This window comes from Bos mutus, chromosome 19, assembly GCF_027580195.1.
Source record: "Bos mutus isolate GX-2022 chromosome 19, NWIPB_WYAK_1.1, whole genome shotgun sequence".
NCBI lineage: Eukaryota > Metazoa > Chordata > Mammalia > Artiodactyla > Bovidae > Bos > Bos mutus.
In genome coordinates, this window is record NC_091635.1 from 29,476,534 (window position 1) to 29,500,998 (window position 24,465).

General features: G+C 54.0%; 2 protein-coding genes and 1 long non-coding RNA gene across 6 annotated transcripts in view; 1 reads left to right on the forward strand and 2 right to left on the reverse strand.

Moving 5' to 3' along the window:
* Window positions 1-8,404, reverse strand: part of LOC138992117 (uncharacterized) — a 41,706-nt gene extending 33,302 nt beyond the window's left edge. Inside the window, exons 1-2 of the long non-coding RNA XR_011468004.1 lie at window positions 8,285-8,404; window positions 7,151-7,269 (exon numbers count right to left, since the gene is read on the reverse strand). This is a non-coding gene — a long non-coding RNA (uncharacterized lncRNA). The remainder of the gene's footprint in view (window positions 1-7,150; window positions 7,270-8,284) is intronic.
* Window positions 8,405-8,478: 74 nt separating this feature from the next.
* LOC102278625 (tubulin gamma-2 chain) lies at window positions 8,479-13,634 on the forward strand. The gene is made up of 11 exons (XM_070389870.1): window positions 8,479-8,722; window positions 9,045-9,157; window positions 9,319-9,486; window positions 9,788-9,856; window positions 10,372-10,451; window positions 10,861-10,987; window positions 11,845-11,931; window positions 12,029-12,178; window positions 12,532-12,684; window positions 12,768-12,929; window positions 13,051-13,634. Exons 1-11 carry the CDS (start codon window positions 8,674-8,676, stop codon window positions 13,246-13,248), a joined length of 1,356 nt encoding a protein of 451 aa, XP_070245971.1. The 5' UTR covers window positions 8,479-8,673; the 3' UTR covers window positions 13,249-13,634.
* A 733-nt stretch (window positions 13,635-14,367) lies between these two features.
* On the reverse strand, window positions 14,368-23,280 carry PLEKHH3 (pleckstrin homology, MyTH4 and FERM domain containing H3). Of its 4 annotated transcripts, none has more exons than XM_070389866.1 (13): window positions 22,611-23,276; window positions 20,574-20,629; window positions 20,133-20,212; window positions 19,843-20,034; window positions 19,580-19,737; window positions 19,347-19,467; window positions 18,019-18,325; window positions 17,211-17,418; window positions 16,851-16,978; window positions 16,427-16,559; window positions 15,775-16,233; window positions 15,293-15,484; window positions 14,368-14,750 (listed from the first exon to the last, which is right to left on the reverse strand). In XM_070389866.1, the coding sequence occupies exons 1-13, from the start codon at window positions 22,770-22,772 to the stop codon at window positions 14,577-14,579; spliced, it is 2,370 nt and encodes a 789-aa protein (XP_070245967.1). In that variant the 5' UTR covers window positions 22,773-23,276; the 3' UTR covers window positions 14,368-14,576. The 4 variants fall into 4 exon arrangements, 3 of the variants coding, with proteins under 3 accessions (XP_070245967.1, XP_070245968.1, XP_070245969.1); XM_070389867.1 differs by having other exon boundaries at window positions 16,842-16,978; window positions 22,611-23,253; XR_011468003.1 differs by having other exon boundaries at window positions 14,612-14,750; window positions 15,800-16,233; window positions 16,842-16,978; window positions 22,611-23,280.
* Window positions 23,281-24,465: the final 1,185 nt, after the last annotated feature.

Below are 24,465 nucleotides of genomic sequence, written 5' to 3' on the forward strand. Positions count from 1 at the left end.
TTCTTAAAATCCCCTTTGTCCCTTCAGCATTTCAACATCATGTTGAAATACTGAGGCTTTTGCAAGCTTCTCCTATGCTCTAAAAAACAGTGTTCCCCAGACACTACATTCCCACCTCCTCGGTACAAGTCTCCCTTTCTCTCTTTTCCCCTTGAGAGCTAAGTTCTTTTTTAATTGCTGTTTTATTATTATTTTATTTTGGATCTTAGTTTCAACCAAGGATAGAACCCATGCCCCCTGCAGTGGAAGCATGGAGTCTTACTACTAGACTGCCAGGCAAGTCCCTAGAGCTGAGTTCTTAACCCTTATCACACCACAGATGCTTCTGGAATCCGGGGCATGCTTTTGGCAGTCTGGTGAATGATGCAGTTTTTTAAAAAAAAATTTTTTTTAATTAATTTATTTATTTGGCTGCACTGGGTCTTAGCTGTGGCACTCAAGATATTTGATCTTTGTTGTGGCATGTGAACTCTTAGTTGTGGCATGAGGGTCTAGTTCCCTGACCAGGTTTTGATATAGGTTTGATCCCTGTATCCGTCTGGGAATATTCCACATGTCGCAAGGACAACTAGGCCTGTGCACCATAACTACTGAGCCTATGTGCTGCAGCTACTGAAGCATGAGCACCTAGAGCCTGTGCTCTGCAATAAGAGAAGCTGCTGCAATGAGGAGCCCACACAACACAATGAAGCGCTGTCCTCACTTGGCGCAACTAGAGAAAGTCCATGCAAAGCTATGATGCCCCAGTTCAAAATAAACAAATAAATAAACTATGGTATAATCATACATGTACTTCTTTCATTTTATTTTTGTGTCATCCATGAATGTATTAAATAACAAGATCTCGAGGGGGCCTAACAACTCATTCACAGGTAGTGAAGATTATAAACAATATTTTGTAACATCTGCATCAGCTGTGATGTGATCTAAAAATAGCTGTGATTTTTAGCAGTAACAGAGTCACAGGTACTGCTCGTACTAGTGAAGTGTGATGCCTACAGTTACAATGGAAGGGAAGGCTAAGTTTTAATTAGAGGTGAGTGAAAAATCAAAATAATAATTCATTCAAGTTCATGGTCTATTCTATCCATAAACCCCTTGGAAGCAATCTATGATCCCCATATTAAACTCGCTGTTTCAAACTCCCTGCCCACCTCCTTATCTTCCACATGTCTTAATTTTATGTTTCCTCAAATATTCATCAGTGCCAACTATATATAAGGCTAAGTAACTTTTGCCAGGAGATGCAGGAGACATGGGTTCGATCCCTGGGTCAGGGAAGATCCTCTGGAGGAGGAAATGGCAAGCCATTCCTCCAGTATTCTTGCCTAGGAAATCCCATGGACACAGGAGCCTGGCAGGCTACAGTCCATGGGGTCACAAAGACTTGCACATACCTGAGTGACTAAGAATACACATGCAACCTTTTGCAATCTAGCTGTTACTCCCAGGGTTACTATACTCACTGAAGTCATTAGTAGTCCCCCACACTAGAAAGACCCTTTTCTATCTCCATATTACTCTATCTTCCTACAGCCTCAGATGTCAAATCATTTCCTCCTTACAACGTTCTCTTTCCTAGGTTTCTGCAGTATCCTTCTCTGTGGCTATGCCTCCATTGTCGCTTAATCGCTAAGTTGTGTCCAACTCTTTTGCAACCCCATGGACTGTACCCTGCCAAGCTCCTCTATCCACGGGATTTCCCAGGCAAGAATACTGGAGTGGGTTGCCTCCAGCTGCAAGTAAGAACAATAATTTTTAAAAAGTTTAAACTATAAGGAACTGTCCCACATTTCAAGAGGTCCAGATACAAGGCAGCTCCAGGGCTGATGAATTTGATGGCTCAGCAGCAGCATCAGGGACCCAGGTGCCTTCCATCTTTCTGCTCTACCATCTTCAACATGATGGCTTATCTTCAAGAAGCTCTGCACAATTAAAAGATGACTGCAGCAGTCCCAGGTGCCAACATGCAACTGAAGAAGTGTAAATTTTCCTTTCATTCTTTACAATGTCTCGTGGCTTGCAGGATCTTAGTTCCCTGATTAAGGGGGTTGGATGCAAGCCTCCGCAGTGAAAGTGCCAAATCCTAACCACTGGACCACCAGGGAATTCCCTCTTCCTATCTGTTTTTATCCAGTGAGGAGATCTTCCCCAGAAGCTCCCAGAAGTCTTTCCTTACATCTCACGGACCTGAATTGCATCACATATCCCTTCCTAAATCAGTTGCTGGCAAGGAAATTGTGAGAACCATAGTTGGCTTGGATTAATCAGGATTTACTGCTGCTTGGAGGAGAGGTGGAATGCAGAACAAAATCATGGCTCTGCCAGGAACAAGGAGGGTAGGCAATCAAACCTCACTGATAGGCTCTAATTTTTCTTCTGCCTTTTTGTTTGCTCTTTCATTTTTCTTTGCAATAAAATCTTCCTACTCCTTAGATGTTATATTCTATTGGGTTCCATTCCAGTTCTCTTCCAGTCCAGGACCATCCCACACCATGTATCCTCCCTGAGTGATCCTATTCAGGCCCAAGGCTTCTACTGCCACTTGGGTACAGCCAACTCTCCACCTAGACCCTGCTGCTTCGCTCTGGGCCCCTGTATTCTCTGTTGCCTGCCAGCTCCCAACTTCTATCTGGATATTCCCCAGGCTTCTCAAACTCAACCTCTGCAAACACGTTCCTCCTGAATTCCCATGTCTCAGTACATGGCCCTACCTTCACCCAATGTCCCAAGATTGAAATCTGTCCGCTCAGACTCTTCCCTCTCCCTTAATCCCATGACACATCCAGTCATCTTGAACTGTTATAGATTCTCTCCACTCTCTCTCTAGAATCTGTAGCTTGGGCAGGGCCCTTCTCATGTCAGGCCTGGCTAGAAACCTTGCCTGTTGCTCCATTCAAGCATGCCCATCTCACTGATATCAGAGGGATCGTTCCTTTTTTATTTTTTAAGATTTTTTAAAAATGTGGACCATTTTTAAAGTCTTTACTGAATTTGTTACAATATTGCTTCTGTTTTATCTTTTGTTTTTTTTTGGCTGTGAGGCAAGTGGGATCTTAACTCCAGATCAGGGATTGAACCTGCACTCTACACTAGAAGGCAAAGTCTTAACCACTGGATTGCCAGGGAAGTTCCTTTTTCTTTTTTATTTATTTAAAATTAATGTATTTATTATTATTTTATTTATGTTTAATATTTATTTATTTGGCTGTGTCAGGTCTTAAGTTGTGGCCTTAGTTAGGGCAACAAACTCTTAGTTTTGTGCACGTGGGATCTAGTTCACTGACCAGGGATCAAACCTGGGACCCCTGCATTGGGAGCAAGGACCCACTGGAGCCACCAGGGAAGTCCCCAATCCATTTTTTTCTGAGCTTGTGTTTTCTTCTTACTGATTTGTATCCACTCTCTTTCCCTCACCCCCATTTTCTCCACCTGCCTAATTCCTACCAGACATTCAAGATAGGCCAGGGATGACCTCCTCCAAAAGTGAAAGTCACTCAGTTGTTTCTGACTCGTTGTGACCCCATGGACAATACAGTCCATGGAATTCTCTAGGCCAGAATACTGGAGTGGGTAGCCTTTCCCTTCTCTAGGGGATCCTTCCCAACCCAGGGATCGAACCCAGGGCTCCTGCATTGCAGATGGATTCTTTACCAGCTGAGCCACAAGGGAAGCCCTAAAATACTAGAGTGGGTAGCCATCCCTTCTCCAGCGGATCTTCCGAACTCAGGAATTGAACTGGAGTCTCCTGCACTGCAGGTGATTCTTTACCAACTGAGCTATCAGGGAAGCCCTCCTCCAAAAAGTATTCCCCGATTCTCTGGCCTCTTCCTGCCCCCACCCCAAGTTAAGCCAGCTCTATACTCTCTACACCTGGAGAAGGCAATGGCACCCCACTCCAGTACTCTTGCCTGGAAAATCCCATGGATGGAGGAGCCTGGTGGGCTGCAGTCCATGGGGTCGCTAGGAGTCGGACACGACAGAGCGACTTCACTTTCACTTTTCACTTTCATGCATTGGAGAAGGAAATGGCAACCCACTCCAGTGTTCTTGCCTGGAGAGTCCCAGGGACGGGGGAGCCTGTTGGGCTGCCATCTATGGGGTCGCACAGAGTCGGACACAACTGAAGCGACTTAGCAGCAGCAGCAGCAGCAGACTCTCTACACACCAACGCTGCTGTGTATTTATCTCCTCTACAAGTTCATGAACACTTGGGTCTGTTACCACTATTTCCTCTCTCATATTAGTGTGCTATGTGTAATGTAGGTGCATAATAAAAGAATAAGCGAATAATAGGCAAATAGGATTACCTTCAGGTTTATTTTCTTTTTCGTATTCCTTAAGAAAACAACACAGAACAAAACAGCCAGTTTTGTTCTATTTCACAACCAAAATATGAATTTAGTAAAACTCCTTTCACATTTTACATTGTTTAACCTTTTTCCTTGGCATCATTTTGAAAGTTAAACTCCCTGGGGTCACAGTATCCCAGTCTCAAGACCCTGAGACACACCCTCATTTTCTCAGCTCACACACTGCCTCATTACTTCACAAGATACCTGTGCTCCTGGCCTACCATAGGCCAGGCATTCAGGAAAGCCCAGAAACAAAGGTGCCTCCCAAATAATGTCTTTTTAAAAAATATTTATTTTTACTTATTTGGATTTACTTGGCTGTGCTGGGTATTTGTTGCACCATGCAGAATCTTTGATCTTTGTTAAAGCATGTGGGATCATTCAGTTTCAGAATCTTTTTAGTTGTGGCATGTAAACTCTAGTTCCCTGACCAGGGATCGAACTCAGGCCCCTGCATTGGGAGTGAGGAGTCTTAGCCACTCACCCACCAAGGAAGTTCTCAAAATAATGTCTTATTGGGAATTCCCTGGGGGTCCAGTGGTTAAGACTCCAAGCTTTCACTGCTGAGGGTAAGGGTTCAGTCCCTGGTCGGGGAACTAAGATCCGGCAAGGCACAAGATGCAGCCACAAAACAAATTAAAGTTTTATTCAATCTGGGATGTTCAGTAAAGGCTTAGGACATTTAACAAACTTGTTAGTTGACAAATGCTACATGTATTATCAGATGCTAACCAAAGCCTCAGACAAAGGCATGCCAAATCCCACTACCTGAATCAGAGATCATAGAGCCAAACAAATAAAACTCAACACTCAATAATCAAGCTGTAGGTAATGACCTCCAGGTCCTATGATGGACCATGAACCTGGGCCTTCTGTTCAACCTCAACAGAAGTCTGCTCTGAAACTGAATCTGTAGGCTCATCACAAAGTAATTAGGTTTTAAGCTTTTTTCACATTTATTTAAAACAATCAATCATTTAGTTTTTACCCTGATTAAGATCTTTCATCTCTAGCAGCAAACTATATTTCAATTCCAATTGCATCTTATGATATAACAGCAGCTAATATTTGCTGAGTGTTGACTATGAGTCAGGCACTGTGCTAAGTGCTCATGCATCATCTCATTTAACCCCGACAGACAGGTCAGTTCTCAGCAGAAATGGAAAACACGCCCTGCTAATAACTGGGAGGATTTATGTTCAGCTCACCTAATGTACACAAGCACCTCAGTTTCCAACCCATTTCTGCAGAGGAGGAGGAGCCTCAAGCTTGTCAGAGATGGCCTCTTAAAGAAAACTTACACTGCAACTTCTCCAACTCCGAGAAATTCACACGTTCTAACCTGTTTGCCTATAAACCGAGATTTTAAGGAAGTTTCCCTGCTTCTGGGAGAAGGAGGAGCAAGGCACTATTGTTAATTAAGAAAAGGCTGAAATTAAATTCCCACGTTTCACAAGTGTTCCTAAAGGGCTTACAGCTTATTATTTTAAAGGAAGCAAACAACCATTCCAGGCTCAAAAGGAGGGGAGGCCTGGCAAGCTTACTGTCACCTCTGAAGCCTTGCCCTTCACCTGGGCAAATTCTAGAGGGGCCTGCCAAAGTCTCTGAAGACAGGCAGCCCTGAGGAGCTGTTTCGTCGGGGGAGGGGAGATTCAAGGCTAACGGAGGCGCTCTGACCCCACCCTCAAACTTCAAAGGAAGCAGCCAGATCCTCCCAGAAGAGGCCGGCCGGCCTGCCTGCGGATACTCTGGGAGGGCGCGCGAACTCTTCCGACGGCAGGGCGGGAGCTGGCGGGGAGGCTCGGTAGGGTTAGGGGACGGAAACTGAGCCCGGGAGAGGACAGGCGTGGGGCGAGCCATCGCCTTCTAAAGAAGCCCAGAAGATTCTTGGCGGCCGGGGCTGGAAGGCGGCCGAGTTCTCCTTTAAAAAAAAAAAAGAGAGAGAGAGAGAGAAAACAAAACCTAAAAAAAAAAAATCCTCGTCTGAGCTTGACTCTTGGCCGCGGTGCTCTCACCAGCGTCTCTGCAGCGGCTCCCAGAAAAAGCTCGCCAGACGGGGACAGACCCACAGCCCAATCGAGCGGAAGAGCGGCCAGAAGCCAGCCCACGTCGGAGCCAGGGCTTGGAATGTTGGGGGCGGGGGAGAGGCCGGACTGCACCGACTCTACAATAATTGGTTCGGAGACAATTGGCCATCCATATGGAAAAGATAAAGTAGATCCCTATCTTACAGCAGGCCTCCAAATAAGTTCCAGATGCACTAAAGACGTACAAGGAAACAAGCAAAACTACTATTGGGCTTTGGGACGAAAACAGCGAAGGACAGCTTTAAAATAGTGGGAGAAGAGGCAGGTCCTTTAAGAAGGAATAAAACGTGCAAATCGTAATTGAAGAGATGGATAACTTTGTCTACATTAAAATGAAAATCGTCTCTGAGGCAAAAGACATCATATACAAAGGGTAAAGACAAGCCATAGGCCCATAATATTTGCAATCCATAAAACCAAGAAAAAATTCGTAGAATATCTTGAATTAAGAGAAACAGCCCAATAGGGGAAAAAAAGAGGGGGGAGCAAAAGAAATAAACAGGCAATTCCCGGGGGGTCAGTAACAAGGGAAAATTGAACCAGCTTTGATTGTGATCCTAACTGGAAGTTACAGCTATGAGTTACCTGGAGCTGACAAAAATGAAGATCTGATAACCCAAGTGTGGAACTGAGTATAGGGAAATAAGAATGCTATTGCTGGTTAAAAGTACAAGTTGGTACAACCATCTAGGAAAAAATATGCCAAACCTGGCAAAGTTGAAGCTGCACAAGCTCTTGGTAAAGATATTTTTCTTCAGGTTCACAAGTGGTTAACTCCTGTAGGCATTTGATGTAACAGCAAATAAGTGGAAACAATCAAATCACCCCTGTATGGAAATAGAATAAACTGTTTGTATCCATCCAATTAAATACTATGAAGCAGTTAAAAGGAACAAAATGAATCTACACTATCAACATAGCTAAATCACTAAAGCTAAAGTAGGGTGAAAATAGCAAGATACAAAAAGATATTACACTCTGATACCATTTATGTAAAATTTCAAAATAAAAAAATATATAGTAAAAATTCAAAATCATGCTTGCATGTTTAAAACTTTTTGAATTTTAAAATAAAATAGAAACCACAATGAGATACCACCTCACATTCATTAAGATGGCCTTTTTTTTTTTTTTTAAGTAACAAGTGTTGATAAAGATGTGGAGAAACTGGAACTCATGTGCATTGCTGTGGGAATGTGAAATGGTGCAGCCACTGTGAAAAATAGTATGGCAAGTCCTCAAATAAAGGAAACACAATCCTGCCATGATCCAGCAATTCTGCTTCTGGGCATATACCCAGAAGAATTGAAAGTAGGCACTCAAACAAGATATTCTACACCCATGTTCATTAACAGCGTTAAGTAGAAGCACGCCGATGTTCATTGACAGATGGATTGATAAAACACAAAACGTGGTATACGCATACAATGGAATATTATATAGCCTTAACAAGGAATAAAAGTATGATATATGCTGTAACATGGAGTAACCTTGAGAACATTACCTAAGTGAAACAAGCCAGACACAAAAGGACAAATACTGTGTTATCCCACTTGTATGAGGCACTTAGTCAAATTCACTGAGACGGAAAGTAGAATGGTGATACGGGCGGGGATACTGTTCAACAGGTAAGAGCTTGGGAAGGTGCCAAAGTTCTGGAGGTGACTGCTGCAGACCGTTACGGAACAATATGCATGTACTTAACCTCACAAAATTGTAATTTAAAATGGTTAAAATGGTACATTTTGTTAGATACATATAATTTGAAAACAGAAATTTAAAAGAAAATTGGCTTGAATTCAGCCCCTCTACCTAGCAGAGCAGGCAGAGCCGCTCACCTACCTATAAAGCAGAGCGCCGGTGATTCCAGACACCTGGACGTCCCCTCCCTCACTTCCCTTCCCCCACACCCGGTCACTCCCCGCGGCCGGCCGCATCTCACTGCGCAGGCGCAGAGCCGGGGCGGGTGGGCAGGAGGGGGCGTGGCCTCACTCCGCGCCTGTGCGGAATTCCAGCTGCAACTGCTGTGGGGGAAAATGATGCCCAGGTTGGGCTCCCGGGCCGCCGGCCGAGAGGAGGCCCGCACTGCACACGCGCAGACCGAGCATCCGCGTCAAAAGCAGAAGAGAGCGCGCGCTCCCCACGTCCTGCGCGCCCAGCTGCCAGGCGTTCGTCCCTGCCGTGACTCCCGCCGGGCCTGGCCAGGCTGGCGCGGCCTCATCTGAAGAGCGATGCCCCGGGAGATCATCACCCTGCAGCTGGGCCAGTGCGGCAACCAGAGTGAGAGAACGAGAGCCGGCCCAGCTAGTCTCCGGTTCTGCCCCTTCGGGCCCCACCCGAGTGCTTGGCATCCTCCCACACCCCCGCCCCACCCCCGCCCCGCTTCCCTTCCACAAACCTCCTGCCCTACTGCGCAAGATGAACCAGGTCCCAGACACCCAGAACGAGAGACATGCCTCTAACCCTGAGCTGTCACGGTTTCCAGACCCGGGCGTCTTGGGTCCACCCTTGAATGTGTGACAGTGTCTGAGCCTCACCCTGGGCTCCCGAGCCCTCTGCTAGAGGGCTTTAGCAGACCCAGGCATCTCTCCCCGTCCCCTAGTTGGGTTCGAGTTCTGGAAGCAGCTGTGCGCCGAGCATGGTATCAGCCCCGAGGGCATCGTGGAGGAGTTCGCCACCGAGGGCACTGATCGCAAGGACGTCTTTTTCTACCAGGTGCCCCCAGCGACTTAGCCAGGGTTGGCAATGGCCCAGGAGGCCTGAAGGGAAGGGCTTGGGTACTGGGAAATCCACTGGGCAGAGGAGCCAGGGCGGCTGGTTTGAAGGAGGAGGGCAGGCCCGAGCTGATTGGGCCCCTCCTGGACTCCTCTTGACAGGCTGACGATGAGCACTACATCCCGAGGGCAGTGCTGCTGGACCTGGAGCCCAGGGTGATCCACTCCATCCTCAACTCCCCCTATGCCAAGCTCTACAACCCAGAAAACATCTACCTGTCGGAGCATGGAGGAGGAGCTGGCAACAACTGGGCCAGCGGATTCTCCCAGGTATCCAGGTGGCCATCCCAGAGATTCTTGATGTTCCCTTCCTGGGGTAAGGCAAGCACAAGCAGTCTGGTGATTAGACCGTACTGACAGTAAGAGACAGGGGGCTACCCTGATAAGAGGGACAGACACAGAGAAGTTTATGCAAAGTAGCATTTCTGGGGTGAGGGCCACAGTCGGGGCTCTGCTTGAGGTGTCAGCAGTGTCCCAAGGTAGAGTTACTGGTGCTGAAAAGAGATGCTGTCCAGAAACGTCATCCTCACGTCTCTATAGATGTCTCCTCCCTCCTCATGTCTCTATACAGGGTGAAAAAATCCATGAAGATATCTTTGACATCATAGACCGAGAAGCAGATGGAAGTGACAGCCTAGAGGTGAGGTTTGGCCCTTTAGGGGAGAGGAGGGAGGAAGCTGAGAAGTGCTGGGGAAAGTCAGGAGGTAGCCTCCCTGGTGGCTCAGATGATAAGGAATCAGCCTGCAATGCAGGAGACCCAGGTTCAAATCCCTGGGTTGTGAAGATCCCCTGGAGAAAGGAATGGCAACCCACTCCAGTATTGTTGCCTGGAGAATTCCATGGACAGAGGAGCCTGATGGGCTAACGTCCGTGGGGTCACAAAGATCCTGATCAGATGTGTGATGGGGACAATTCAATTCATAACTCTTTCATTGAGTATCAGATGTGAGATGGTGAAGTAAATAAGGTTCAGTTTGTGTCCTCAAGAAGATCCTAATCTGGGTGGCATCAGCTCCTTCCTTCTCAAGGAGCCTCACACTGGATGGATATAGAGGAAGCCCTGAGACTTGAGCGGGTTGGGAGGGGGACATGAGACAAGCCTGAAGCCTCTCCCCCAGATCCCTGGAGACTGCCTCTCCATTCCTTCCCCTGCAGGGCTTTGTGCTGTGTCATTCCATCGCTGGGGGGACCGGTTCTGGCCTGGGCTCCTACCTCTTGGAGCGATTGAATGACAGGTAAGCCTGTATTTGGGAAGAGGGCATTAGCTCTGTTTCCCTGGGTAATGTCTTTTCTTTTGTCACTTTTTTCTTTTGGCTGAAAGCCCTATTACTACTGCCCTCGAGTTATAAGTAGGAACAGAGCCTGGCCTCCCAGGGACCATCTTGGAAGCAATAACTTCCAGGAAGCAAGGGGTCTGCATAGGTGGGGGAGAGGACCTAGGAGGGAGGGAGGTTTGATGCTTCAGGTTTATCTGTTTTGGCTTCTGGGCTCTAAAGTTCTGCCCTCACTCCTTTTGTATAAGGCCTTGGTGGCACTTGGGAAGGAATGGCCCCTGTTATCCCTGGAGAAGACAAAGAGGGGCAGTGATGAGAGTCCTTCCAATTCACTCTGCTACCTTCCTGTTTCCCTCTTCCTCACCCCCAGGTACCCCAAGAAGCTGGTACAGACATACTCAGTGTTTCCCAACCAGGATGAAATGAGTGATGTGGTGGTCCAACCCTACAACTCACTGCTCACACTCAAGAGGCTGACCCAGAACGCCGACTGTGTGGTGAGCATGGGAGGAGGAAGTGGGGCCTTTGGCCTACCTCCCCAAACCAGTGAGACACCTATACTCTGCCCTTCCCAAGCCCTTGCCCAGAGAACAGACAACCAACAAAGCCATACCTGGTGGCCCAAAGTATGAAATAAGAACCTGACCCCAAGCTTCTCATAGTCCCTTTAGGCAGCAGGACTCTCAACAAAGTGAGTAACACCCCCCTCCCACATGTCTCCACTTAGCCTATTTAATACCTACTCATGTTTCCATTCTCAGCCTAATGGTTACTTTCTTAGCAAAACCTTCCCTCACCACCCAGACAAGGTCAAATTCCTTTGTGCTTATTTCAGGCGTAACTATACTTTTCTGTTGTTTTATATTCAATGCCAGTCTCCCCTCTCTAGACCAGGGGTCCCCAACCTCTGGGATCTAATGCCTGATGATCTGAGGTGAAGCTGATGTAATAGTAATAGAAATAAAGTGCACAATAAATGTAATGCACTTGAATCATCCTGAAACCCCACTCCTACCCCGGTCCATGGAAAAATCGTCTTCCACGAAACTGGTAAAGTTGGAGACCGCTGCTCTAGACTATAGACCTGGTGAGGGGGAAGACCATGCCTATTTTACTCTCTATGGTTTCTCCAGAGCCAGGTACCATGCATGGCACATGTTGGACAGTCAAATATTTCTCTAATGTACTGGATGGTAGAAAAGTGTCTCCCTGATGCCCCAGAGACAGTACTTGACCTTTAAATGAACACACCTACTTCCTAGTTTTGGAATTTAGAGGGGGACTAAGCTAATAACCTATTTCTCTGCCCCGTTTCTCCTCAAAAAGGTGCTGTGACCCTCTTCTGTCCCCCCAGGTGGTGCTGGACAACACTGCCCTAAACCGGATCGCCACAGACCGCCTGCACATCCAGAATCCTTCGTTCTCCCAGATCAACCAGCTGGTGAGCCCCCCGCTCCTGGACTCCCTCCTTCCCGAAGCACCATCTAGGGAAGGGAGGCCCCCAGGACAAGGCCCATGACCCGGCACCCTGTCCCCAGGTGTCCACCATCATGTCAGCCAGCACCACCACCCTGCGCTACCCCGGCTACATGAACAACGACCTCATTGGCCTCATCGCCTCGCTCATTCCCACGCCACGGCTCCACTTCCTCATGACTGGTTACACCCCCCTCACCACGGACCAGTCGGTAAGAGCAGCCCTCAGGCCCAGCAGGCCCTGACCAGCCTTTCCCTTCTCTCTGCTGCACCCAGAGGCCCTGCTTCCTGGCTGACTTGCTCTCCTCTCCCCCTGCCTGTGGTGCCCTGCAGGGCCCAGGCTATATGGAGTCTGCTGATGCTTCTGCACAAGGGCATGAATTAGCTGAGCTCAGGGGACTGAGATCTCTGATCCCTCAGTGAGGACCTGAATCTAAGGACACTCCCTAGAGAGACCAGGCTCCCCCGCGTCTGATGGGGCTGTGCGTCGCCTCGTGCTTTCTGTCCACGCGTCTCTCAACTGTGCCCTGAGTGCTGGGCTGCCCTGTGGCCACTCTCCCCTCAGGTGGCCAGCGTGAGAAAGACCACGGTCCTGGATGTCATGAGGCGACTGCTGCAGCCCAAGAACGTGATGGTGTCCACAGGCCGGGATCGCCAGACCAACCACTGCTACATCGCCATCCTCAACATCATCCAGGGGGAGGTGGACCCCACCCAGGTAGGTGAAGCCCCTTTGTCCTACCCCCGGAGCCCATAGGGGTAGAGGAGAGGCTACCACCACCATTCCTGTGCCCACCCCAGGTCCACAAGAGCCTGCAGAGGATCCGGGAACGGAAGCTGGCCAACTTCATCCCCTGGGGCCCCGCCAGCATCCAGGTGGCCCTGTCCAGGAAGTCGCCCTACCTGCCCTCTGCCCACAGGGTCAGTGGGCTCATGATGGCCAACCACACCAGCATCTCCTCGGTGAGCCTGGCTGCCTGGTCTGCTTTGGCCCCTCTTTTCCACCTTCATCATTCTCCCTGAGATCCAGTCCAACCCCCTGTCTCATCCTGGCTCCCATCCTGGAGATTTTTATCTTTTTCAGCTCTTTGAAAGTTCCTGCCAGCAGTACGACAAGCTGCGGAAGCGGGAGGCCTTCCTGGAGCAGTTCCGGAAGGAGGACATCTTTAAGGATAACTTTGACGAGCTGGACAGGTCCAGGGAGGTTGTACAGGAGCTGATTGATGAGTACCACGCAGCCACTCGACCAGACTACATCTCCTGGGGCACCCAGGAGCAGTGAGTCCTCCGTACTGCACCCTCTGGACAGTAAGCACAGTCCCATCATACTTGATTCCTCTGGTCCAAAATCCCCTCACCAACAAGGTTCTAGATTTTTCTCCAACCCAAGAGTGAGCCTTGCTTCTTCCTTTTGACGCCTTCACCCTTGATATGCTTATTTAGCTCTAATAAAGTAATAAAGCTTAGTTGTGAATATAGTCAGGCCTTGGTCTGTGAATAGCTGTCAGGCCTTGGTAGGCGAATACGGGGGACAATGAAAGGATCTCCGTGGTGCCTCACAGTTCCCAGGCATGTGTTGGTAGGGTAGGCTTTACCTGCTCTAGTCTTACCAGGTAGTCCCAGTCCGTGTGTCCATTGTTTCCATGAGCATCCCTGCCTAGAACCAGGCTGTTTAACTGGAGCCAGCGTTACTGATGTCTGCTGTCTCCTCTGTGCCTAAGGTCCTGCCCGAGGGTGGATCTACATTGCCCATATTGCCCCAGCCTCCTCCACTCAGGGCAGAGGCTGTGGAGGCTGCTAAAAGAAGGCTTGCAGCATTCTGAGCAAGTCAAGAAAGCCAAGACTCTGGATTCCCAGGCCCAAGGCATTTAGATCCTCAGGAGTTAACCCAATTCAGCTTGATCTGATAAAGCAGTAACAGAGCTCAGGAGTAAAGCTGAGCCCATCCCGATCAATGCATTGTCTGTGCCAGAGAAGTTCTTGGGTCTGATCCTGCTCCAGGCTTCTTCTGTTCCAGGCCCAAAGCAGTAGGCACATTAAAGATAGTCCCAACTAAGACCCAGAAGCTGGACACCAGGGTAGGACTGGGTAGTGCCAGTCCTGGTGACTCACTGTCCTTGGGCCTCAGGGACGCCAAGAGGCCACCCCCATGCCACTCAATGGAAGAAGGATGAGTAATTGCCAGCTTCCAAAACTGCCCTCTTGCCTGCCCCACCCACTACCCTAGGGCAGCATACTGGCCACGAGGAGGTTAAATCTAGAAGGTCAAGGAGGGTGGAGCCCTGCGGTGTTCAGACTCCTCTCAGTGCTGGTAAAAGCCTGGGAGTGTGGGCGTCCCTGGGGGTGGAGCTCTGAGCTCTGGGGCTCCAACTTGTCCCACTGACAACACTCCTACAGGAAGGGTTTGTGTAAATAAGGATTTTTTTTTTTGCTTCTCTTCTACAAATAAATTAAGAAACAAACTAGAAAATTGTCTGCACCCATTGCAGCCCTTGCGTGTGGGGTATGCCCTGTCCCTGCAGGGCCAAAAGGGTCCATGGTTCCCTGAAATCTCAGAGTAGTCCAGATCCAGGCTGGAGGCAAGAGGGAGGTCGTGACCTCTTGGCAAGCTCAGTCCTGCAGCTGCCCCAAACAGCCCGACTGTCCCTGGGGCTCGTCCAGACCCGGGTGCTGGCTGGGAGGGGAGGTGTCTGGCAGGTCTTGGCATGGAGGAGGGCTGCTGCTGGGCCTCTCGGGGGAGGGGTTGGCCAAGTAGGCATTCACCAGCTGCACGATCTCTTCCACCTAAGAGAGGACAGAGGTCAGAGTACAAAAGGGGCCAATGAGTTCTCCTTTGTCTCATCCTCCCCCCAGGCTCCTTCCCAAGGCCTTATGTGAGCTGCCCTCCTCAACCTTTCCTTCCTCATCACCTCTCTCCCTCATTCTGTGCCTATCACACTTCTGCTCCTCTGTTAGGATATCCTAAGGCGAGTCTCATCTCAGGACCTTTGCACTTGCAGGTCCCTCTGCCTGGAAAGCTGTGTCCCAGGATCTCCTTTGGGTGTTGTTGAGTAGCTTTTCCTGACCATCCTACCTAATGCTCTGATCCCCTCCAGTCACTTCCTGTCTGACTACCCTTGCCTTCATAGCATTTGTCACTGTCTTTAACAGTCTTTGATTCCTTGTTTCGTGTCTGATGGCCAGTACTAACGTAAGCTCCTTGAGTTTGTCTTTGATCACTGTGGGATCCCTAAGGTCTAGGGCTGCACCTGACCCATGCTCAATGTTTCATAAATGTTTAACACCCTCTCCCTCCCTTCCTCCTTCTACACCCTCTTCCCACTCACCTGGGGACTCTGCAGGAGGAGCTGGCTCTCTCCCACCCTCAAGGCCAGGGTGTGGGGACCCATTAGCTGGCAGGCGGCCACACGGCCATAGCTGACGCTGTGGATGGGCTCTGTCTCACCCGGCCGCGAGAGGGACATGGCCTTGGCTCCCAGGCCCAGGCATAGCTTCTGTGGAGCGCCCCCACCAGGCTCCTGTGGATGTGGACAGACAGGCAGAGTCAGGGTGGAAAGGGGGGACCCTGCTGCCTTATTTTTGGTGGAGGGAGATGGCTATGAGCAAGAGGTTTCCTGGTCCCTCCCACCCCCCACATGATCCACAGCTCCTGAGAGTGAGGGCCTCAGGGACAGTGATTCCTGGGCTTTGAGATGGGCAGCTGTGCTGGGTGTAGGGAGTGCAGTGACCCACAACGGGGGCCTGTGGCTCTGGGGCAAAGGTGTGGGGCTTGGGCCACCAGAGTCCCCCTCTCCCTTCTCCCCCTCACCGTGCTCAGCTCCAGAACGTCATACCGAGCAGCGCCGAACCCTGGACACTGCGCCGCCAGAGCCAGGTAGGCAGCCATGGCCTCAGCTCGGCCCATGCCCCGTAGCCGCTTCCAGCCTCCCAGCACAGCAGCCGCCCTGCCGGCGCCGCCACCTCCCTCGCGGGCCACGCTTCCAGCCGTGCGGCCGGCCCCGCCGTGCCGGGCCCGCTCCGCCCGCCTCTTGGCCAGGCTCGGGCTCCAGATCGCCCCGGCCAGCAGGGCGGCGGAGGGGGGAGGCCTGGGCACCGGGCGGGGAGGGTCTTCACGCGGCCGGGCCGGGGTGGGCAGCAAGCGGTCCAGGCGCGGCAGGGGCGCCCGCGGGGGAAAGTCCCGGTGCAGGCTCTGCAGGCGCAGCGCCGCCAGGGCGCGCAGCGTGTCGTCGGGCGGGGGCGGCCGGCCGCGCAGCAGCAGAGCGTGAGCCTACGGGGAGGCAGCAGGCATCAGCACGGGAGCCGCGGGTACCGTCGCGAAGACACCTAGGGTGCGGAACTGTAGGTCTGGGTTGGAGCACCGCCTCCCCCGGGGTTGTCATAAGGATGAAAAGCGAAGGCCCAGAAAGGGGGGGGGTTCAGGCTACGGGTCTCCCCCAGGCGTGAGTGCGGGAGAGCCTCACCTGCTCAAAGAGGAAGGGCAGTTCGTGACCGTCTGGGGACAGCCCCTCAGGGTGCAGAGGTCCGTGAAGACGCAGACATAGTCTCCAACCGGTGTCCGGCGGGTCCTCCAGCCCGGCTTCCTCCGCCGCCAAGCTGCAGAAAAAAGAAGGGAGCGATACGGCCGGGTAGCAGGGCCCCGCAGGCGGCAGCCCAGGGGAAAGAGGCGAGGCCAGATGTTTGGAGGCGGGGCCCGCCCGGGCGGAGTGGACCGCGGAGGCGAGCCTCGGAGCCCGACTGCAAACCGCCGGCGGGCAGGAATCCGCCTGTGAACTTCACCATGCCGAGGCCAGCGCTCGGTAAACGTTTACTTAGGGATGGATTGAAGCAGAGAGGCCAATGGGCTAACGGAGAGCAGGGCTGGGGCTGGACATTTACTTCTCAAACCTGGTGAGCACGTCGGCCACGAGAGTCCCCCCAGCCAGGGCTCGTTCCTGCGCCCCTCGTTGCTCGTACAGCGCGAATGTATTACGGCTCCGGGTCAAGCCCAGCCGCCCCACCAGCTCTCGAGCCACCTGGAAGGCAGGGAGCATAAGAGGAAAGTCAGGCTCAGACCACGCAGGGGGCCTGCCAGTACTTCTGGAAGGGTCCAACTGGAGGTATCTTTCAGGTCTCTTAGTCCCGCCACACGCAGCCCATACCCAACTGATGACTCTCAGACTCGGGCAAACCTAGGGTCCCGGCACCAGGAAAGCCAGGCACGGGACGCTGGGAGGCTGAGGTTTCCGGGGTTCTCTCTGGTCTTACCTCTCCCGCCGTGGTGTGGGAGTCTATGGCCACAGGGCAGGCACCAGCCCCCGGACAGTGCACGGTGCACAACAACTCCTGCCGTCGGCTCAGCGCGGAAATCTCGGCCAGCGATGGCACTAGCTCCCGGCCGCGCGTCCGGCCCAGAGCTCTCCGTATGAAGCGCGCATATTCCGCCAGTTCCGAGTCCGGGAGCGCCTGCTCAGTCCTGGATTAAGGACAACTGGAGGGTTAGTGCTCCCAGGGCTTTCCTTCTCCTCCCCACTATTGCCTTCTTAGCTCAGACTTTTATTTCACCTGGCCCGATTCCCTCCCCTCCAACTCTAAGTTCCTTGAAGGCAGCACCACCAGCTGTTCTGAATCTAAACACCACCCCACCCCACCCCCACGCTCTGTAAGGAGCTGAATTACTTTCTAAGGTCCTTGGCAGCCTATCTGCCCTCTCCCACTTCCCAAAATTTCCATGCTCCTCCTTTGGGTTGAAATCCAAACTCCAGCCGCATTCTGCCTTCCAACCTAAAAGTCCTGGCACTGGACTGCATCAGCCCCGAGGAAAAACAGCCTTTTAATAATTCTTCTGCTCAAAGTGGGAGCCTTTTTTGTAATTCCTCCGCCCACAAGTGGGATATGAACTTGTGATTCCCACAAAGGCACTGCGCTCCGGAGCAGCGGCCCTGACCTTGGGCAAGTCCCTTCCCTTCTCTGGGTCCAAGTTCTCCATCTGTCAAACCCTTTGGAATGGCTGCCATTCTTTCTCAGCTCCCTCCGCTCCCTCGCCTTGGCCTTACCCCCACTCCTCCCCTCTCACCTCTCCAGATGCCCAAGGAGGTGTCCCCTTACGGCTCCCCCTGGCCGGAAGGTGCAGCTCATGCAAGTGAGGAGCTGCCAGTACCGCAGGGCCGCGGGGTCTTGGGTTGCTGGCGGCCCGGGGGGCCCCGCGGGGCCCGAGGTCTGCTTAGCCAGCTGCAGGAAGAGTTCGTCTCGGAGCGCGGGCAGGTCCCGGCAGGTCTGGAGCACACCCTGCATCAGGGGCCCAGGGCGCCGCGCCCCCTCCAGGGCCTGCAGCGCCAGGAACAGCCTCACGGCCTCCTCGCGCAAGGGCGCGTAGCCGGGACCTGAGGGAGGGTGGGGGCGGAGGGACGGTTTGGAGAGGGGAAACAAAGACGGGCCCTGGGAGGAAGGCGTGAACCGCGGGAAGGTCAGAGGGAGTACAAGGGGACAGGGGTGGCAAGGAGGGGAGAGTGCGAAGGACAGGAAGAGTGAAGGGAAAGCAATGGTCCCCACAGAGCCAAATTCAACCCCTGCCTCCCAGGAATCTCCTCCTCTAGACCCACTAAGGCTAGGCTTCAAGTTAGTAACTTGGAAAAAGTGTTAGTCGCTCAGTCTTGTAACTTTGCTTCTCCATATAGTGACTCTTTGCTTCCCCATGGACTGTAGCCTGCCAGGCTCCTCTGTCCACAGGATTCTCCAGGCCAGAATAATGGAGTGGGGAGCCGTTCCCTTCTCCAGGGGATCTTCCCAACCCAGGGATTGAACCCAAGTCTCCCACATTGCAGGCTGATTCTTTACCGTCTGAGCCACCAGGGAAGCCCTAGTAACTTGGAGGGATAGACTAAAAGACAGAGTCAAACCGTGGGTTCTGTACTTAGGTACTGAGAGTCATCACTGTGGGCCAGAAAACAGGTTGGACTGAGAGTCAGAAAACCAAGGCTCTTCTCCCAGCTCCCCTTATTCCTCTAGCTTGAGAACCTGGGCCTGTCATTATACCCTTTTGGGGAGAAGTGCAGCTAAACGAGGCCAGCACATTCTCCTGAGGTGGTGGCTTTTCCACCACTTGTAAAGGAAGTATGTCATGGTGTTGAGAGTATAATGAAAGAACAAGAGAGAGTGTGTAAAAGCTCGTGAAGGAACATCGGTAGTCAGAATGAGACCCAAAGAGAAGGTAGTCAGTCAAAGGGGGTCTTTACTTTCTGTGCTGGCTTCCCTCCCCCTCTACCCTGGGTATCAGTCTGCACCACTTCTTGTTTCATCTTCATCCTTTGAAAAATGAGGGGCTAGGGGCTAGTCCTCTGAGGACTCCTAGATCCCTATCAAGTGAGACCCCATCCCAGGGACTTGGGCCATGGCACCACTCACCTGGGGCAGTGACTCCGTAGGGCAGGGGCAGGAGTGGGGCATACAGGGCTCCACTGGTGTGCCTCAGAATTGGGTTTCTTCTGTAAATAAGGGCCACGGCTTCTGGATCCCCACGACTCTCCTAGAGGCCAGGGAAATGATCTCAGTGATGGAGAAGGGAGCTCCCTCGTGAACCCAGAAAGCTTATGGGTCCATCACCCTCCTCTTTCTCCATAGAGTTCTCTCCCTCGCACCTGAATGTCCCTGAGCAGCAGCTGGGTGGGGGTCTCCAGAGGTGCCTTGGAGGCGATCACTTCCCGCAGCGCCACCCCCCAGCACTCTGCCTCTGACTGGCGAGGCGAGCAGAGCCGAACGCTGTGCTTCCGGCCACTCACGGTCACTGACCACAGACCTGGGGGAAAGAGAGGCCGCGGGGGCGGGGGGGGGGGGCGGTGGGCAATCAGGGCTGCCTGGGGCAGCTGCCTGGGGAGGTAGGAGAATCCCCAGGAGGTCTCACCGGTCTCCTTGGGCCTGCGCTCAGGGCCGGACACTGAGCACAGGCTGGTGAGCACTAGGCTCCCGAGCCGCCTCGCCCCCTTCCCGCTGCTGCTGAACTGGTCCAGGGAGTCCCGGGTGAGCACAAACCAGGCTCGGCGCGGGGGCAACCAGGGCCGCGCCCCTCCTCCTCGGGGCTCGCGGTACAGCCAACCTTCGGGGGAAAAGGCGGGAAAGGGGATCAGCAGGATACGACATCATCCCCTGGAGGGTTGGGATGGGGCCTCTAGAGCGTATGAGGTGGATCCCCACCTTTCACGACGACATCTGGGTCATCTTCAGACGGCCCCTTCTCCGGGATGAGGCTCCGCGTCTCCTCCCAGCTTTGCAGCCTGGGCAAGAGGGGAGTGAGGGTTGGGCAAGCCTGCCGGTCCTGCACCCCGCCTCCAGGAGGCTCTTCTCTAAGGGCTCCCCAGACAGGCCGCGAGGGGTGCCTACTCCCGGCTGGGCACCCCTCCCCCAGGCTGTGGGAACCGCTGGGCCGTTCTGACCTCGAACCAGAAATAGCCTGGACCCCCCCTTCCTCCCCGCGCCCCCAGCCGGACCGCCCCCCGGGACCCTGGCCAAACCACAGCGTCCGGGCGTAAGGCCTCTCCCTTATTGCACAACCGCGGGGAGGGAAGAAGGAGAGGATGGGGGTCCCAGGAACTGGCTGGGGTCTCCAGACCATGGGACTGCAGGGGCTGGGCTCACCTGTCTGAGACTGGCCCACTCCTCATAGGCTGAGTCAACGTCACATCTAGGGGGCCCTGGGGAAACAGGGCATCTCTCAGGCTCAGAACCCTCCTTGCAGGATGCCAGTGGCTTCTGCTCTGGGACAGCGCAGCTCAGGGAATGGAGGAATCAAGGCGTGGGGTGGTGACTGTGACTGACCCAGCGAGCTGAAGCCACTGGACTTGCCCCTTCCACCAGTCTCTACCCAACAGCCCAAGCTAAGAAGCCAAGACTCTTGCCTTGTCTCTGATTCAAGAGGCAATCAGGGGTTGGGGAAGAGTAGAAAAAGCACCAGGCAGAGTCAGGAGACCAGGGTTCTAATACCATCTCAACCATTAATTCCAGTCAGAAACTCGCTGTGGAACCTGGGCAAGCCCCCTTAAGTCTTTGGGCCTTAGCTTCCCAATCTTTGAAAAGGGAGTGGTAGATGAAGTCCTTTCTTGCTCTGGCAGACTCGAAGTCACCCCCTCCTCCTCATTTTCCCTTCTTTGGCTGGTGGGCGTTCAGGCTGGCAGGCAGGTGGTAGGCACGGAGGTGAATGAAGGGAAGAGGAACCCTTTCAGTATAGGAGTTTCTCCAAGAGCTTCTTATCCCCTCCCACAGACACTCCTGAAACTCAGTGGTAGGTAGAGACCCTGCCCTTTTGCTGGGGCTCAGGCCAGGCTGAAGAATACTCTGCATGGAAGGTACAGTCCAGGATTTTGCCCTCCCTCCCCCATCCCACCTTCGTGCCCTGGAATTTCTACTGTAGACTGGGGTCTAAGAGAGGCTGAAAACCCATCCAGGAGCCAGGTCAGGCGGGAGGAACTGTGCCAGGGTCCCATTGCGACCAGGCAGCTAAAGCCAGGAGGCGGGGGAGGGGGGCCAGGGACACCTGTCCCCAAGCTCTGGGGGAAGGGGGGTGGAGGTGGAGCATGAGGGAGGCAATGGCAGTGGTTCACAAAGCCGACCCTGCCCAGAATGGAAGCTTGGGGACGCCTGGGTCCAGTGCCTTCAGGGGCACAGGTCCTCTTATTTTCTGGGGGGGCCAAGAGGGGCTCTCAGCCACACCACCGTAGGGGCAGGTGCTGACCCCTCTCTTAGACCAACTACCCTAATCGCAGTCCCCTGCTTCCCTCCCTCCCCCCCTCTATATTTATCCGCCCTCCGCCTCCGCCAGGTGCTGGCGCCGGCCCCGGCTGCGCAGCCCGCCCCACCGGGCACTGAGCCACTGGGCCTGCTAAGGACCCCTGAGCGGGGGATGGGAGCCTGACCCAGGCCACAGCACACGAGTCTGGCTGCCCGAAGTCTGGTGGCTGGGGTGTAGGGGCATGAGAGAGGGGACGTCAGGGGATGATCGTCTCCTACATCAGTGGAGCCTCAGTTTCCCCATGGCAAGATTCGACGAAACCCCGGAGCCGAGTGTCTCTCACCATTCCCTCAGGGATCCCCGAGGAGCTTCACCAGGAAGGGCGAAGAGTTCTGTCCTGAGTGTCAGGGTAATGATGAGGGGTCCTCGGAAAGCTGTGACCCCCCGGCTCCCTCTCCATGGAGCCCCCGCCACGGACCCCAATCTGAGGATACCTGCTTCCCCTCGCCCAGGTCCCTGCGGCGGGAACTCCTGCATCTGGCCCTAGCTCCCTGCGCTCGTGAACTGGGAGCGGAGCGGACCCAGGCGTCCGAGCTGCCCAGCCGGCCTCGCCACATTCCTCGGCGCTGGCGGAGGCGGAAGGAGACGAGATGGGACGCGGGCCCGGCGGGGAAGGGAGAGGCAGGGCCAGGTCGGGCCAGGCGTGACACCTCCCCTGCCTCAGGGCCCCCAGCAGGTGGACAGCGCCCAGCGTGCTGCGCGAGGCCCACAGGCAGATCCCAAGGCGGGCTGCTGCTGGAGCTCTCGAGGGCTTCGAGCCCCCAGGCAAAAACATCCACTGAGAACCCAGTCCACACGGCGTTTGCTGGAGTCGAGCAGGATTAGGCTTGACGGCCGGTTGTAGTGAGAGGGGTTGAGACAAGGCTCCAAACCCCCCGGGGACTTACCCTCCCGCCGCCCGCTGGACTCGGGGTCCGTAGCTCAAAGGTCTCCTCGTCCTCGTCTTCGTCCCCGTCCCCGCTAAGCTCGCCGTCCCCGTAGTCCCGATGCAGAAGAGTAAAGCCTCGACGGCAGCAGAGGAGCCACCACAATCCCCCGGGGAGAGGCATCCGGGCGAGCAGCCGCGGGATGAGGGTGCGGGCAGCCGAGGCCGAGCTGCAGGGGGTCGGGGAAACTGGCGGGGCTCCGACCCGAGCGGGAGAAAGATGAGGCGGGAGGAGGGAAAGGGAGTCGGGGAGTGGGAGGAGGTGGTGTCTGGCGCTGGGGTGCAGAGGGTCGCTAGCTGGAGCCTGCAGGGGGCTCGGAGTCTGGGCCCCCGGAGGGGGAGGGGGGCAAGCGTCCAGGGCTGGGGGTGGGGGGGAAGGAGCAATGTCCGGAGCTGGGAAGTAGTGTCCGTTGTAGTGTCCAGCTCTGTGGGGGGCAGTGTCCGGTGCAGTGTCCGAGGTGGGCAGTTGTCCAAGCTCCAAGGAGGGTCGTGTCCGGTAGGGCGTCCGGTGGCCGGGGCCCGGGCCGCGCGCGCTGCGCTCCCTGCAGCCCGGGGACTGGCGCGCTAGGGGCGCGAGCACAGTGCCGGGACCCCGCCTCCCCAACCCCCTCCTCTTTGGGCCCCCCTCCCTCTTCTTTCTCTCCTCCCTTCTTTACAGGGCTGTGTCCAGTTTTCGTCACAGCCTCTTCTGTCCAATCCCTGTGCCTGGCGCCGGGCGCGGCCACCAATCAACCTACTGAACCGCGGCGGGTTGCATCATGTGCCCCTGGCTTGGTGACAGCGAGGAGGGGCCGGGGAATAGGGAGGAGGGGGCAGTGTGATGTTAGCCACGCCCCCGCCTCTGAGGTCAGACGCGGACTGCTAGTGACGTCACGGAAGCCCGCCTTCATGCTCTTGTTTTAACTCTTGGCTTACCAACCAACAAATTAAAAGTGCTCTTGGGCAGGAGCTTTGCAGAACAAAGTGCCCATAGGGCATAGAGGGAGGCTCTGAGTGCTGCCCTCCGACTGCTGTCTCGTCACAGGTTTCCTAAGAAAGGAAAGAACCTTAGCTACCTGCGCCAGGCACAGCCCTAGAGGTGTAGCCCTCCGCCCGTGGATGGAGTCCAATTCCTCGATCTGAGTTACCTCTTTGAGGTGTAGAAACTGAGGCAGAGACTCCGGGAAAGTGCAGTCCAGGCCCCGAAATAAAATCTAATTTAGAGCGCACAACTCACTGAACTCCAGTTGAGAGAGTAGAGTGACGGGATTCTAGGGCATCCCGTGGTCTTCGAATGGAGTGGAGGCTTCTCCGGTGAAGATCCTACGATTCTGGGTAGGATGGGGTTAACCGAGGCTCTAAGCGGACGGGGCGGGGCCATAGGGGCGGGGCCAGAGTGACCGCGGGCGCGCGCGTGCGTTGCTGACTCAGCGGCGATTCCCGCGAGCTCCGGTGGAGGGTTCCAGGTTGACCCCCAGTGGCTTGGACCTTTTGAGGATCGGCGCCATCTCCGGGCCTTCCCTGGATCCTGGTACCGGGAGGCCGTGCTTCTTAGTCTCAACCCCCGGAGGCTCCGAGAAGGAAAACTAGCCCGAGCTGGGCGGGGCGGGACAGGGGAGGGACGACAGGCCAGCGCCTCCCTGGAGACATCCCCGCCACTCTCCGCCCTTCTTGCCCTGGGTCCCCAGACCCCTGGCTGCAGTGGTCAGGGCAGCTTTGCTGACCGGATGTTAAACTGCGAGAGTTGTGGCACGTGGACACCATTCTGCGTGTCTTGACTATGTAAAACAAAGACTGGGAATCAATGTCTCTAGAGGCCATCCCAGCCTTGTCCTCGG